At 45.9% G+C, this 13,672-nt stretch overlaps 1 protein-coding gene, 1 long non-coding RNA gene and 1 pseudogene across 2 annotated transcripts; 2 read left to right on the top strand and 1 right to left on the bottom strand.

Annotated features, from left to right (window-relative positions):
* The first annotated feature begins 62 nt into the window (after positions 1 to 62).
* On the top strand, positions 63 to 2,054 carry LOC125514049 (cell division cycle 20.2, cofactor of APC complex-like). The gene is made up of 4 exons (XM_048679295.1): positions 63 to 345; positions 452 to 721; positions 814 to 1,404; positions 1,496 to 2,054. The coding sequence occupies exons 1-3, from the start codon at positions 94 to 96 to the stop codon at positions 1,270 to 1,272; spliced, it is 981 nt and encodes a 326-aa protein (XP_048535252.1). The 5' UTR covers positions 63 to 93; the 3' UTR covers positions 1,273 to 1,404; positions 1,496 to 2,054.
* Positions 2,055 to 3,116: 1,062 nt separating this feature from the next.
* LOC125515470 lies at positions 3,117 to 5,927 on the bottom strand (annotated as a pseudogene).
* Positions 5,928 to 11,398: 5,471 nt separating this feature from the next.
* Positions 11,399 to 11,861, top strand: LOC125516249. Its single transcript, XR_007287321.1, has 2 exons — positions 11,399 to 11,533; positions 11,621 to 11,861. It is a non-coding gene; the product is annotated as an uncharacterized LOC125516249 (long non-coding RNA).
* The last annotated feature ends 1,811 nt before the right edge of the window (positions 11,862 to 13,672 follow it).

Raw genomic sequence — 13,672 nt, 5'->3', positions numbered from 1 at the left:
GAGGCCGTTCGACGAAATGCCTGACTGAACGGGTGCTAAACCTTCTTGCTTTCCAGGGCGACAGGTAACAGGTTCATCCCCAACAGGTCAGCGATGCACATGGACATGGCGCACTACCTTCTGACGGAGCCGAGGAAGGACAAGGAGAACGTGGCGACGCCGCCGTCACCGGCCAAGGAGGCGTATCGGAGACTGCTACCCGAGAAGCTGCTCAACAACCGCACCAGGATCCTCGCTTTCCAGAACAGGCCGCCTGAGCCTGCCAACAACTTCCTCGCGGAGCTGCGTGCCGATGCGGCTTCCATCCAGGACAAACCGGCGAGGCAGCGTCGATACATCCCTCAGGTACGGCACTCTTTGCTGTGGTGGTGCTCATTGGTGTTCCAGTTTTAGTGCTGATTGGTCATGATTACTGACTCTATCTATGTACAATGTAAACCTCATGATGAAGTCCCCAGAGAGGATGCTGGATGCGCCAGGCCTCGTTGATGATTACTGCCTTAACCTGCTGGACTGGGGGAGCGCCAATGTGCTGTCGATTGCACTGGGCAACACGGTATACCTTTGGGACGCCTCAAGTGGCTCGACGTCTGAGCTCGTTACCGTTGATGAGGACGATGGCCCTGTCACTAGTGTTAGCTGGGCTCCTGATGGCCGCCACGTTGCTATTGGCCTCGACTCCTCAGCTGTCCAGCTCTGGGATTCCACCTCTAACCGACTGGTAGGTCCTTTTTGGCCTCTCCTGTTGATGCTTTATTTTATTAGCAGCATAATTTTTATGTTTAGTCGCTGATCATTATTTTCATTCTGCAGCGGAGAACGCTGCAAGGTGTGCATGAGTCGAGAGTTGGTTCACTGGCATGGAACAACAACATCCTGACCGCTGGTGATATGGACGGCAAGATTGTGAACAATGATATGAGGATTAGGAACCATGCCGTGCAGACATACCATGGGCACCACCAGGAGGTGTGTGGACTTACGTGGTCAGGATCAGGGAAGAGGTTGGCCAGTGGTGGGAACGACAGCCTCCTCCACATATGGGATGTGTCTATGGCATCGTCTGCACAATCTACAGGTCGCACCCAATGGTTACACAGGCTTGACGACAACTTGGCTGCCGTGAAGGGGCTTGCATGGTGCCCATTTCAGAGCAACCTGCTGGCATCCGGCGGTGGCGTAGGTGACAGATGCATCAAGTTTTGGAACACACACACTGGCGCATGCCTTAACTCTGTTGACACTGGGTCACAAGTGTGTGCACTGCTCTAGAACAAGAATGACAGAGAGCTGTTGAGCTCGCATGGTTTCACGCAGAATCAGCTCGCCCTATGGAAGTACCCGTCGATGGTTAAGATGGCTGAACTCAATGGCCATGCTTACCCTGTCCTCTACATGGCCCAGGTAATCTTTGCTCCCTATGCTTTTTAGCTAAGTTGACACATATTGTGTGCACAGATGGCTAATTATGGTTGTCTTTTGTTGACCTTTGCAGAGCCCTGATTGTTAACATGTATTGTATAAACTCATGTATGTGTACTCTAGTCCGCTCCTGATCTTTAGGATCTGAGCCCTCGCCCAGGCCTGCGTGCCACCTAGTTCGGGCTCCCTTGTAACTTCTTGTATAAATTGTACAGTCCGCATCCAAGGCAATACACAGAGCAAATTCTATCGCCTAACTCTGATGGTTGCACAGTGGCATCTGCTGCGGCAGATGAGGAACTGCGGTTCTGGAACGTCTTTGGGACTTCTGATGCTCCGAAGGCTACAGTCTACAGGGGAACGTTCAATTGTTATAATCACATCCGCTAGAGAGAAGTCGATATTATAACTCTGAACTACCACCAAAGTCTAATATCCAAACCCCCAAACTTCAAAACCGTCCACTTCAGTATGCCCGTAACTTATATTAGTTGCTACTTTTACATTGATCCAGATGAACGTCAAGACCAGTTTGATGTATTATACATAACAGATGTCGGTGATATATAGTATTTTTTGTAATGAACTATGCACCGTCTCGAAAGCATGTGTCGTCCGAGAGAATTCGAACTGTTGCCTCTCAAACTATCTTGTGATGTTTCCTACTGACTCTGGTTTTGCTGTTGACATGTGAGAGGCCTGGAGGTGCTTCTCTTTTGGTTGCCTTCTTTATACAACTTGAAGCTATCATGTTCTGTGACCACTATTTGATCATGTTATTCTTTACAGGAAATACAACTTGCTTCTGCAATGGAACTTGGATATTCCCACCAGAAATCTAGCCTAGCAAAATTGGAGCAAAGCTTTACCTTCAGGTTAGATGTTTTCAGCTTCAAATGTTGGAGGATCTGATCTGATCCTTAGGTTGTATATGTGATCGGCCACCAAACTGGAAAACCGAAGAACTCAGGCTGAGCTGCCTTGAAGAAGTACGGATCTTGGGCTTTGCAGGAACTGAGCATGAGGTCGCTCGTTTGAAACGGTTATTCAGCCGGGCAACACTTCTCAAAAGGATGATGGTAACATTCCATGGCTCCTCCACTGAGAGCGACTTGAACTATGCAGCGTCTCCAAAGCATGTGTCGTCCGAGAGTGTTAAGGATGCGGTTATGCCATCACTAGTCACCAAGCGCGTTAAGGATGAATTCGAGCTGCGTAGGGCTGCCAGAGTGAGCCCAGGTGGCTTGGTGGAGGTGGATGATCTCTGCAGTTTTGGTCCCGGTGGAGGGATGTGTGCACTGTTGCGACATTTCCTATCCTTGTTGATCTCTGTAAAAACTCTGTTATTCCCTCTTGGCTTTGGCCTCTTAATACAAAAGACACAGCTTGTGTGTTCTTGAAAAAGTAATAGTTGTGTATTTTTGCTTTTAGTGATGGCTCAACTTGCAGATTGGGTGCAAAATTAGTATCAATTCTTTCATGCTTCATGTTGCCCTATTTGGAGATGCATATCTGGGTTGGTCTCATCTAATGTGAGATCCTATACTAGTACCTCCCGGAGTATCTATTAGGGTCAATAATCTAAGAGCATCTTCATACCTTGCTGCCTAAACTACAATGAGCCCAATAGATGGTTTATTGGCTTCTGTAGAAGCCTAGATGCTCTACACCATCCAAGATCCATCATCTAGCAATGCTGGCAAACAAGTCGCATTTTATTTCATGAAATTAAGAAGCGTTACATTACTAAATCATCCCTAAGAAAACACTCCAAAATTACACAAGCATTCTTGTGGCCGCAGCAGCAACAGAGCAACATATAGCAGTAGAGTTCTTGTAAACGCTCCAGGATTTTACAGTAAGTAGATGTAGATCAACTGGCGTTCCTCCGTCAGAGGTCGAGGAGCTGGCAGTTCTCCCAGAGCGTCTTGGCGGAGCGGCGGAGCTGCGCGGCCTCGGCCTCGGTGAGGTCCATCTCGGCGACGCCGAGGATGCCGCCGCGGCCAAGGCGGGCGGGCAGGCTGAGGAACACCCTCGTGGCCGTCTGAGATGCCATGGAAGCCCGAGGCAAGGACAGAGACAGGGTGCACGCGGCGCTGGTCGCGGAGGAGGGAAGCAGCGAGGCTGGCGACAGAGTAGCCAATGGCCCAAGAGGTGTACCCCTTGAGGCCGATCACCTCGTAGGCGCCGCCCACCACGGCGCGCCGGATCCCCTCCAGCGCCGCCTCGTCGAAGTTCCGGTGGCTGTCGCGCAGCGACTTGAACGCCGGCATCCCGCCCACGCTGATGCTCGACCAGATCGCCACCGAGCTGTCGCCGTGCTCACCCACCATGTATGCCTGCACAGGGACCCGTTATATCTGCTTGGCTAGTTAGGGATCATTTCCAGTAGTCTATTATCAACGAGCATGCATCATTCTCCAACTGTGATAAAAATTCAGTCTTCTCCAACACATTCAATCCAATGTTGATTAATTTTCTCGGAGGGACAGAAACTCATCCCTAGGTTCAGAATTCTCAGATTACACTGGTACTCCCATCACATTACTAGGGAGTTGGGTACCATACATAAGTACTCAAATTCTTTCTGAAAAGAGATATTTATAGCATGATACCGATAGGTAAATATTCTATGTGATATTGATGCATTATAGGTTTATCTCAATTCGGCGTTTTCGTAATCAAATTCAGTAAACACTTGCGAATTGTGTACAAAACAAGACTGAACTTAAAGAATAACACTATACCATATGGTATTTGATTTCGTCATACTATATATATATATATATATATATATATATATATATATACATACACATATATATACATACACACATTAGGAATTAAAAGACGGTTTCTTTGCCTTCAAGTAACATCACATTTTTCAGTTACGTACCATTTCCACCAAAAAAATTGCGTAATGTTCTTAAGTAGATTTCACCTGCAAGTCATCTTTGATACGTACTGTTACTATAAATCAATTTAATGCTATTTTAAGTAAAGTGATGGCAAATGCTGTCATACTGTCCATTTATTTACTTTTGTAGATACCACGATCACCCATGCTGAATAGAAGTTCCATTTAGTAAATCTGTTATCTAGTTTCAAATGTCGATGTAATTACTGTACTGATATGAACAGAGTAGCTATCGATCACCAAACACATGATCTAGGAGTGATTATCCACCTACCAGACAAACTAAGAAAGTCTAGCTTGTTCGGGGGGAAAACAACACGAAAGATTGCACGTCAAAAATCCTCTTTCATGGTTACTAATTCTGTAAAATCAAACATCGATCGATACTGAACCGAACCCAAGTTTACTGAAGTTGTTATCTAGTTTCAAATGTCACAATAATTTCCAACTACCGCACTTACCCAGCCATCCCATAGTTAATTAAACATATGGACAAAGTAGTAGGTATCGATCCACAAAACACATGATCCAAAAGTGATCAACAAGCCTGGCCGTTCGGAAAAATACAATATACGCACTACTGAATGTCGACACTGAGCTATACTAATGGACAGTGTCGCATGGTTAGACCAGTGAAGGAGAGGCACATGCTCCCACGGCGCCACCGCCGCGTGGCATCACCCTACTGACTGATTAGTGAGTACTGACTCCACTGTCCAATCCCGCGACGAGCTAGCTCGATGGAGCTAATGAATAATCAGAGATTCATGGATGGATTGAAGGATGGATTCAGGAGTGAGTTACAAGTATTACCTGCACGTCCTGCGCGTTGACGTCGAGGTGCTCGGCGATGAGGAACCTGAAGCGGGAGGAGTCGAGATTGGTGCCGGAGCCGATGACGCGGCTGGCGGGGAAGCCGGAGAGCCTCCATGCGACGTAGGTGAGCACGTCGACGGGGTTGGAGACGACGAGCAGCAGCGCCTCGGGGGAGTGCTCGGCGACGGGCGGCACGATCTTGCGGTAGAGGGCGACGTTCCGCTGCAGCAGGTTGAGCCTGGTCTCGCCGGGGATCTGCCTGGCCCCCGCCGTGACGATGACGAGGTCGGAGTTCCTGGTGACGGCGGCGTCGGTGCCGGAGACGATGCGGACGCGCGGGAGGAAGGCGGCGGCGTGCTGCAGGTCGAGCGCCTCGCCGCGGAGCTTGTCCGGGAGCGCGTCGACGAGCGCGATCTCGTCGGCCAGGTTCTGGGTGAGGATGGTCTGCGCGATGGCCATGCCCACGTTGCCGGCGCCGATGACGGAGACCTTGGTGAGGCGGCGGTGCGGGGCGGCGGAGGAGGTCGGGGTGGCCGGCGGGCAGCCGTCGGCCACGGGCCGGAAGAAGCCCGACGACGCGCCGCCGGAGTCGAAGCCCAGCTCCGACAGCGACGACGCCTTGTGCATCCTCCTCGACGGGGTGGGGAGGGGATGGGATGGGATGGGATGCTGGTCGGAAGAACAAATGCGGGGCCGGGATTGGGATCGGACGATGAACTTGAACTTGAACTTGTTCTTGGTGGGGAATGGAATGGGAATGGCCAATGAGTTTATAAGCGAATCCTGGGAAAGTGAAACCGCTTATCGGTTACCGGTTTTGACTACTCGTGGTTTGGGACTTCACTTTATCAAGGACAGGAAGAAAAGTACTCCAAACCGGGATTATTTTACTCGGGCAGTTGTGCTGGACAATGCCTACCGGCCGACTTCCGCGTCGGCGTACCGCCTCGCGAGTCGCCACCTCAAGCCCACATCAGGGCATGGCCAATGCTCCAAGCTGGAGTGCTGCCCCGCTGTTCCACGTCGGATGCATGACGAGAGAGAGAAAAAAAGTGCTGCTTGCAGAGGCTAGCGATCTTTTGTAGAGGAGCCTGGTGCTTCAGCCAAAAAGAAGAGAAAAGAAAGAGAGAAGAAGCAAAAGCAAGGAGTAAAGCACCAGAACATGCGCAGCCATTTACCTTATAAAGGATGAAGGGGTTGTTAGTCACGACCAAGCCATCCACGTCGGCTATGAACAGTTAGCAAGCGGGCAGCGAGAGCGAGCGGGCACCGAGAGAAAAAGGGTACACGTCCGCTGCGAGAGAAAATATCTCGTCTCTCTCCCTTCTCATCCGACTCCTCTTCTCCATGCCGCCGCCGCCTCCTCCTCTTCCCCGTCCCTCACGGCCGCCTCGCCCCCTCCGCCTTCAGCACCTCTTCCTTCCCTTCCTCTCCTCCTTTCCTGCCTCCGGTTTCAGGCATGGAGGGATGAACCCGGAGAGCCTACAGCCGGTGGATGCCGCGACAAACATGGAGGGGATGGCGAAGGGGAGTTTCGCCGCTACGAGAGAAAATATCTCGTCTCTCTCCCTTCTCATCCGACTCCTCTTCTCCATGCCACCACCGCCTCCTCCTCTTCCCCGTCCCTCACGGCCGCCTCGCCCCCTCCGCCTTCAGCACCTCTTCCTTTCCTTCCTCTCCTACTTCCCTGCCTCCGGTTCCAGAGGCGATGGCCAAGGGGAGTTTCGGTGAAGCAGATTTTGATGCGATAATGGTGGAATCTGGTGGGTTGCAGGGCGAGGAGGAGGGAGTAGCCTGGCGCAGATACAGAATATCGGCCTCTCCCCACGACCCGCCTCTCCCACCAGAGCACAACTAGGTTTACTTCTGCCTCCCTTTTGATTGCAATTCCTTGTGTGAGCTCCTCCCTCTAATTCATGTCCTCCTAATTCATTTTTTCAGTCATCTAGGATTTGGATGGGTCTGGGTTCCTACAACGATGGCAGCAGAGGCGACAAAGACCACTTTGCAACCTCGCCTTTCTGGTTTGGTAGCTAAAACCAAGATACTTAGCTTGTTAATGCATTCATTTTTTTGTAGTAAAAACCATGATTCCAGCATCTGTAGAGTATTAGATTTCAGTTGTTTGTTTTAGTTTGTTTTCAGGGTTCAGTAAATTCTGCATCAATATTTAAATTTTTCGTATTAGCCGAGAATGAGCAAGGCTAAGATGAATGATGTTTATAGAAGATAGATACAGTTTTGTCATTCATTCATGATCATATTTGGCCTCTCTTAGTGGTCAGTCTATGGTAAATCTAATAGTTGTTCTTGATAGTGATGCAGGATGTGAGGTACAACTATTGAAGTGACATTAATTTTGGTTTTTGGTTCCTATCCGCAGCCTCTTCTACACTAGGTGAGAAACTGGTTAAAAGAGTAAATTTTATTACTTTCCTAAAAATATCTTCCGAGAAACATGATTATTATGTTAAGTAGTGTTGCTTCGCTATTCCAAAGGCACATGGAAGTTTACATAAAAAGAATCTTAAAGTTGTTTTTTGGATCTTCAGAAAAGGAAAACACTTGACGATCTGGCTCTGTCTCAGGTATATGCTCCCTCGCCCGCAAGATCCGCTCTCTCCCATCTACACATCACGGCAGCACTTCAGCTCCTCTTGTGGATTCTCACCAGATCAGGCCACCTCACTCACCTTCAGGTAAACCTTGAGCGACGACACAGTATGTTTTCGCGAACTAATCTTCTTTAGTCAACCTATCGATCCTTGTTGCGTGTGCTTCTTAATCGACATGTGAACAATTTGTTGATGCAAGATAGTATATGCATGAATCCTGTTCAACTACAACAACCTGAAAGACCTGTTATTCTCAGAAAAATTATCATCTACGGTTGTATGCATATGCCTCTTGATATTTACCAGCTCTCCTTTAAGATTTCCTAACTAGCATACATATCCTAGCTAAAACATAAGAGTTCGAATTTGTACATGTGAACTGCACATTAAGTTACTATAACCATTATTTAACAGCACTGTTGATTATGACTCAGATTTGTAAATAGTCATCCATACCATAGGTATGTACGTTAATGCAGAAGCACTACTATTGAATTAGATATAGTAACTGCGTCATTCTGAACATTTTAGCAAGTTCATGCATTAACCTTAGGGTCCATCGATGAAACAAAGCCAATCATATGAATTGAAGGAGCTACTGAAATAAAATGGAAAGAACAAAGAGAAAATTGAAGGTTATCTATATGAAAATGCAGAGAATGGGATAGGAGAGGTGGTTCTTCCCAACAGGAAAAAGAGTGGAGTATAGTACTGATATCATGCCGTTTCTACTACAATCCCAGTTAGCATAATAATGTGACATGGAAAATCATATTATCGATTCAATTATGATTCAAGCAACATGAACAATTATCCATGAAATTCACTTCTAAACCCTGATTTTATTTAGTTTTAACTTCAGGATAGGCATTTACTGTATTGTAATTGCCAGACTTCCAAAATTCTACTATTACCATTGTTTAACAACACTCCTTTTGTCACGGGAAAATAAATAGATGGATAAACATCTCAAATCATACACTATGAAGCTTCCAACACTTTCTTACAGTGTCTTTCTTGTGTAATCAGTCTGTCGTGATGGACAAAGTTAAGATCCCAACAAAAAGTGCTTCTTGATGCTATGATGCAGCAACTTAACCTTCCAAATTGCAGTTTACTATACATAAAGTGCTTCTTGATGCTATGATACAACTTATGTACCCATCTTCATGGTTGAATTACTTTTCTGCAATTTGTGACACATTTGCTTCAGTTTCCATATGTCTTGCTTCATGCTATCAACATTGTTAATCATTTATCTTTATCTCTCTTTCCCACTACAGCCTACTTGAATGGATATGGTTCCTGAGAGACCATTTCTTATGCATCAGGTCCTGAAGGTGGATGTTGCTTGTTTAGATATCTATGGTTCCAAATTATTCAAAACGGTTCATGTTATACTGGATGCTATTTTATTGAGAGTGGCTTTGAACAATATGGCATGAACTCCTCATTTTTGTTAAGATAAAGGACAAATCCACAACAATGGTGATGGAGATCTATTTTAGCAAACTCCTCATTTTGGTTCTAAAGTTGTTTTCCCTTTTCAGTGAAGGAGCTGGTTTGGCGGCATCAGTTGAACTTAGTCAAATTAGGTGTGTTGTGTATGTACGTTGGAGCTGAAAATGTAACATTAGCTCTAGAACTGGTTGCCTATACTGAAGAAATACATGTTGGTATTTTCATCCCACTTTTGTACAATTTATGTTATTTTGATATTCAATAGGGTATTTGGTCTGTTATATTCAACTTCATTTCTCTTCACATTATTGCCACGACAGGTACATATATAGACTGAGGCTTGTGTCTCCTGGGTGCATTTCCTATAAAATTAGCTCTCATCACCATAACAAAGGTATGCTGTCCATTCTTATCTTTTTTTCCAATGGCATTATGCGTATAACCTCTGATGAAATGGACAAATGAATATGTGTAGTTGATATAAATCATCTTGATGCATAATAGAAGAGTTGCTGGGTTTGGACATGAGCATGATCAATTATTGTGGCCTTGCTGTTTCTTGGAAGATAGTGTACAAAAATCTTATGGGTTTACGACTATCTCAGTTCATAGTGGTGTGAGCTTTGTAGGAGTGGGATATCATATACAGTATGATAGATATGGAAGACAACAAGCAAAAATTCAATTATGAGGTGATGGTTGCGCTGATCAGTACAACGTTGTCCCGAATTTTCTTTCGATTCTGTTTCTTCTTGGTTTGCATATGATCGGTTGTTTCAATCTTTTTGTTCTGCTTGCAGTCCACCAACAGGATTGTTGATGCCCGCAGGAGGGGGACATCGCAGTAGATCGGCTGAAGTGGGAGGCTGAGAGAAATGGGAAACAACGGATTCTATCACATAGTAGATGCCTAAGATGTCACTGATGCGCTATTGAGGTACATTCTGATAACTACAGTTCTATTGGACAACACTAGCCTCTATAGTAACATATATGGTCTGAGGTTTTTCTAGGATCATTCCTCCCAGGTGATTACAAACCTGGTCATAATGTAGCATAAGCTAAATCAAATCCATATTTTCTTCGTTCCATGCAAGGCCACCAGTTAGTTATAAGTACTTCCAAATAGTGATCACTCAATCTTCTGTAGCATGTATATACTGATGGTAGTTTCTTCCACTGAATATGCGAACCTAGAGAAGACTCACTATGAAGGTCTCTTGACAAGTAAAGTTTTACTTGCTATTAAAACGGCCGAAGCAGAGTATGCAGATCTTCAGTAGCTTCGACAGATTTTTGTTGAACTATGATTGTTTTTGTATGATTCTTCTCTAAGAGAAAATTGTGTTTTGTTGTAGTTACAGTCAGTGGGGGCCTGGAAATTCACATCACCAAAAGATTTGTAGAATTTAATAAGAGAACAGTTTCTTAATAAGTAAATAAGACACAAATACAGTGTGTAACATTCTGATGAATGAACCTGCTGCAAGAGGCAATAAAAGTGACGATGCTTGATTTTGTTAATTGTCAGGATGAAATATAAAGTAGTAAGATAAGTGTGAGCGTTCACCTAATTTGTTTTGTACCTATTAAATGGCCAGTTGGCGACGTACTGTCAACTTGGTACATTCAACGTGCGTGTTCAGGTTTTAGGATGAAATTTAATCCAAGATCATTACTTCATGTTTTCCTACGTATTATGTTGGCATCTTTGACTTTGATATGTTCATTGCTCTCTATTGAGCCTGCTTTTGACCCAAGTACATTGCCGTGCAGTTGTGTGAAAAAGCATTGGGCTTGTGGTGAAAGAAGTTCCAGAGAAATATTGGCCTTTTGAAGCAACAAATGACATGGCTGTACATACAAGTTTCTTTCTTGGATGTCTATCATCTGTTTTTCTGCTAGCTTCAATTTCTCTTTCTGGTCAGTTAAAGCGGTTAGTCTTGATAGGTCCACCACTTATATAGTTTTGAAGGTTCAATGAGCATATGGTAAAGAAAGGTATCAATGGATTCACCAACGTACTCCCTCCGTTCGGAAATACTTATCTTAGAAATGAATGTATCTATAACTAAAACAAGTCTAGATACAACCATTTCTAGGACAAGTATTTCCGAACGGAGGGAGTAGATTACAAGAGTAAAGGTTTATCTAATGAGGCCTTGTCGCGGCGCTGCAAGTGTTGCCCCCTCCTCCCCAAGGGCAAGGTGAAGGAAGGTGCATGTGTGGTTCTTCTACAGCTCGCAGCGAGGATTGCTGTGTCCAACCTGCACAAGAATGCCAAGAAGTCCTTCTCGGAGACGTAAGCCACAGCGCATTTTCTGCCATGATTTCCTTCGGTTGGATTTCGTGGATTTAGGTGTTGAAAAATTATGGGCTATGGATGCAGGATTAAGGACATGTACCTGCACTACAACGATAGATCTGGGCTGCTTCTTTGTGGCTTCCAAACTTGAAATGTTAGTTTGGAAGTTAGTTTAGTTTTTTTGTTGTGGATTCACAGCTTCTCACATGTACCGTCCTCTTAGACCTTTAGATTTCCAAAGAAACTAAATGAAGATATGGTGGTATGGTCTCAATAGTACAACTTAAAGCCTTCCATGCTTTATATTTTCTCTGAAATTTGCTCTTGAAGAATCATGTATCTATGTTGGATCCGGTGAGAAGAGGCGGCTTTCAAGTAGAGGATGCAGGAGTGTTGGCCACATTTGATTTTCGACTTGGGTGTCTAAATATTCTTATAATACTTGGTTTCCTCTCGGCCTTTGCGCCATTGGCGCAACGAGTCATCTAGTTGGTTTAAAGGAAGAATATGATGATAAAGAGAGAGAGAGAGTACAAGATGGACCACGTTGGTTATTGGAACTGGTGCTTCATATATTTACTCTGACGTGGATACTGGGGCAGCAACATGGTGCTACCCCCATTGTACATGCCCTTAGCCGTCTCCTTCATGACGTGGCCCCGGCCGTTCCTCTAAGCCCGGGGAGGGCCAATGCATAGCCCCAGGGTGATGCCTCATATGTCATGATCGGATAATAGAAAAAGTAGATTTGGATGGGGAAGCGAAATCCTTTTTAGGAAACGAGTGCTTGAAAGAAAAAGTGTTATCCGATGCATAAAGTTGAAAAGGTTGAAGTAAAGAGTATGGATGCATGTGTAATGAAAGTCACTTTTTATTTTTTGATGAGGCACACTAATAGTAGCTTGCATGGGAGAGAACCAATCAACATAGATGCTTCAAATTACTTTTTGGCATGAGGCATCTGTATCCATATGCCACCATTGTACATGTCCTAAACCCGGGGAGGGCCGGTTCTTTGTCACACCCTAGCTAGTTCATGCATTAAAGTGCTTGCATCATGTTTAAATTATCAAAAACTTGGAAATGGGGATGACAGAATCCCCGACACCCCCTCTGAAACCAACTAGGGTTTACTAAAAATATTTTCAATGAACCTGAAATGTCCTTTTAAAATGTTCATCATCTTTGCCTTGGTCCTAAACCTCTGACAAAAATGGTGTACAATTTTATAGGTCATCCTAAGGTCACTGGATTAAATCTTTAGTTATTTGAATTTGGGCATTTAAATACTAATAAATATTTTAAATGCTCAAATAATCCTAAACTAAAATGTTTCATGTTGGATTTATTCCAAACAGGGGCCATGAGAAGTTTGGTGATTTTTGAAAGTACCTAGCTATTTTTAGAAATGCCACAAACTTGCATAAATAAAACAAAACAGAATTAAATAAAAAAGAGAGAACTTACCTGGCCGCAACCCACCTCCCGGCCCACCTGGCGGCCCAACACTGTGCTGGCCCATGCCAGCCAGCTACTTCTTCTTCGTCAGGCAGGCAGGAGGGACACCACGACGCCGCCGAGCTCGCCATGGCGCCAGCTGCTTGCCGCTTGCCCCTGATCGCGTTGGACGGCCTCCATGTCGCCCGCTCGACCGCCTGGACACCTCACTCTCCCCCTGCTCCTCTCTCTCACCCTCTCCTCACCATGGCTGACGCTGTCGCGCCCGCGCCATCGTGAAACCCGCGTCCACCGTCGTCCCCGCACCGCGCTGCTGTGTCCACGAGCTCCGCCTTCGTCTGCTTAGTCGAGCTAGCCGAGCCCCGAGCGCTCACACGCTCCAGTCCGTCTTCTTCGACCTCGTCTTCACCGAACGCCGCCGGAGATCCCATTCGCCGTCACCGCCGCACCAGTTCGTCCCCGACCTCACCGTCTGCCTCATTGTGACCGCCATAAGCCAAGCTACCTCCTCCTCTCCGTTTGCCTTCTCCAGCACCACAACGAACGCACCAAGCTCGACCACACCCGCCGTCGTGGCCACAGCCACGATGGCTCGAAACCGAGCACGTTATCGTCTTCACTGCACTCGCAGGAGCCCGTAGCACCACTTGATACGTCTCCAACATATCTACTTTTACA

The sequence above is a fragment of the Triticum urartu genome, chromosome 6, assembly GCF_003073215.2.
Source record: "Triticum urartu cultivar G1812 chromosome 6, Tu2.1, whole genome shotgun sequence".
Classification (NCBI taxonomy): Eukaryota; Viridiplantae; Streptophyta; class Magnoliopsida; order Poales; family Poaceae; genus Triticum; species Triticum urartu.
The sequence above is the reverse complement of the archived record's forward strand: the minus strand, read 5'-3'. Positions and strand labels throughout refer to the sequence as shown.

Bases quoted from the DNA above. Each gene is read 5' to 3' on its own strand.
- LOC125514049 (XM_048679295.1), top strand. From the start codon at position 94: ATGCACATGGACATGGCGCACTACCTTCTGACGGAGCCGAGGAAGGAC. The intron at 346-451 runs GTACGGCACTCT...CTCATGATGAAG, and splicing joins AGCGTCGATACATCCCTCAG to TCCCCAGAGAGGATGCTGGA. The intron at 722-813 runs GTAGGTCCTTTT...TTCATTCTGCAG, and splicing joins ATTCCACCTCTAACCGACTG to CGGAGAACGCTGCAAGGTGT.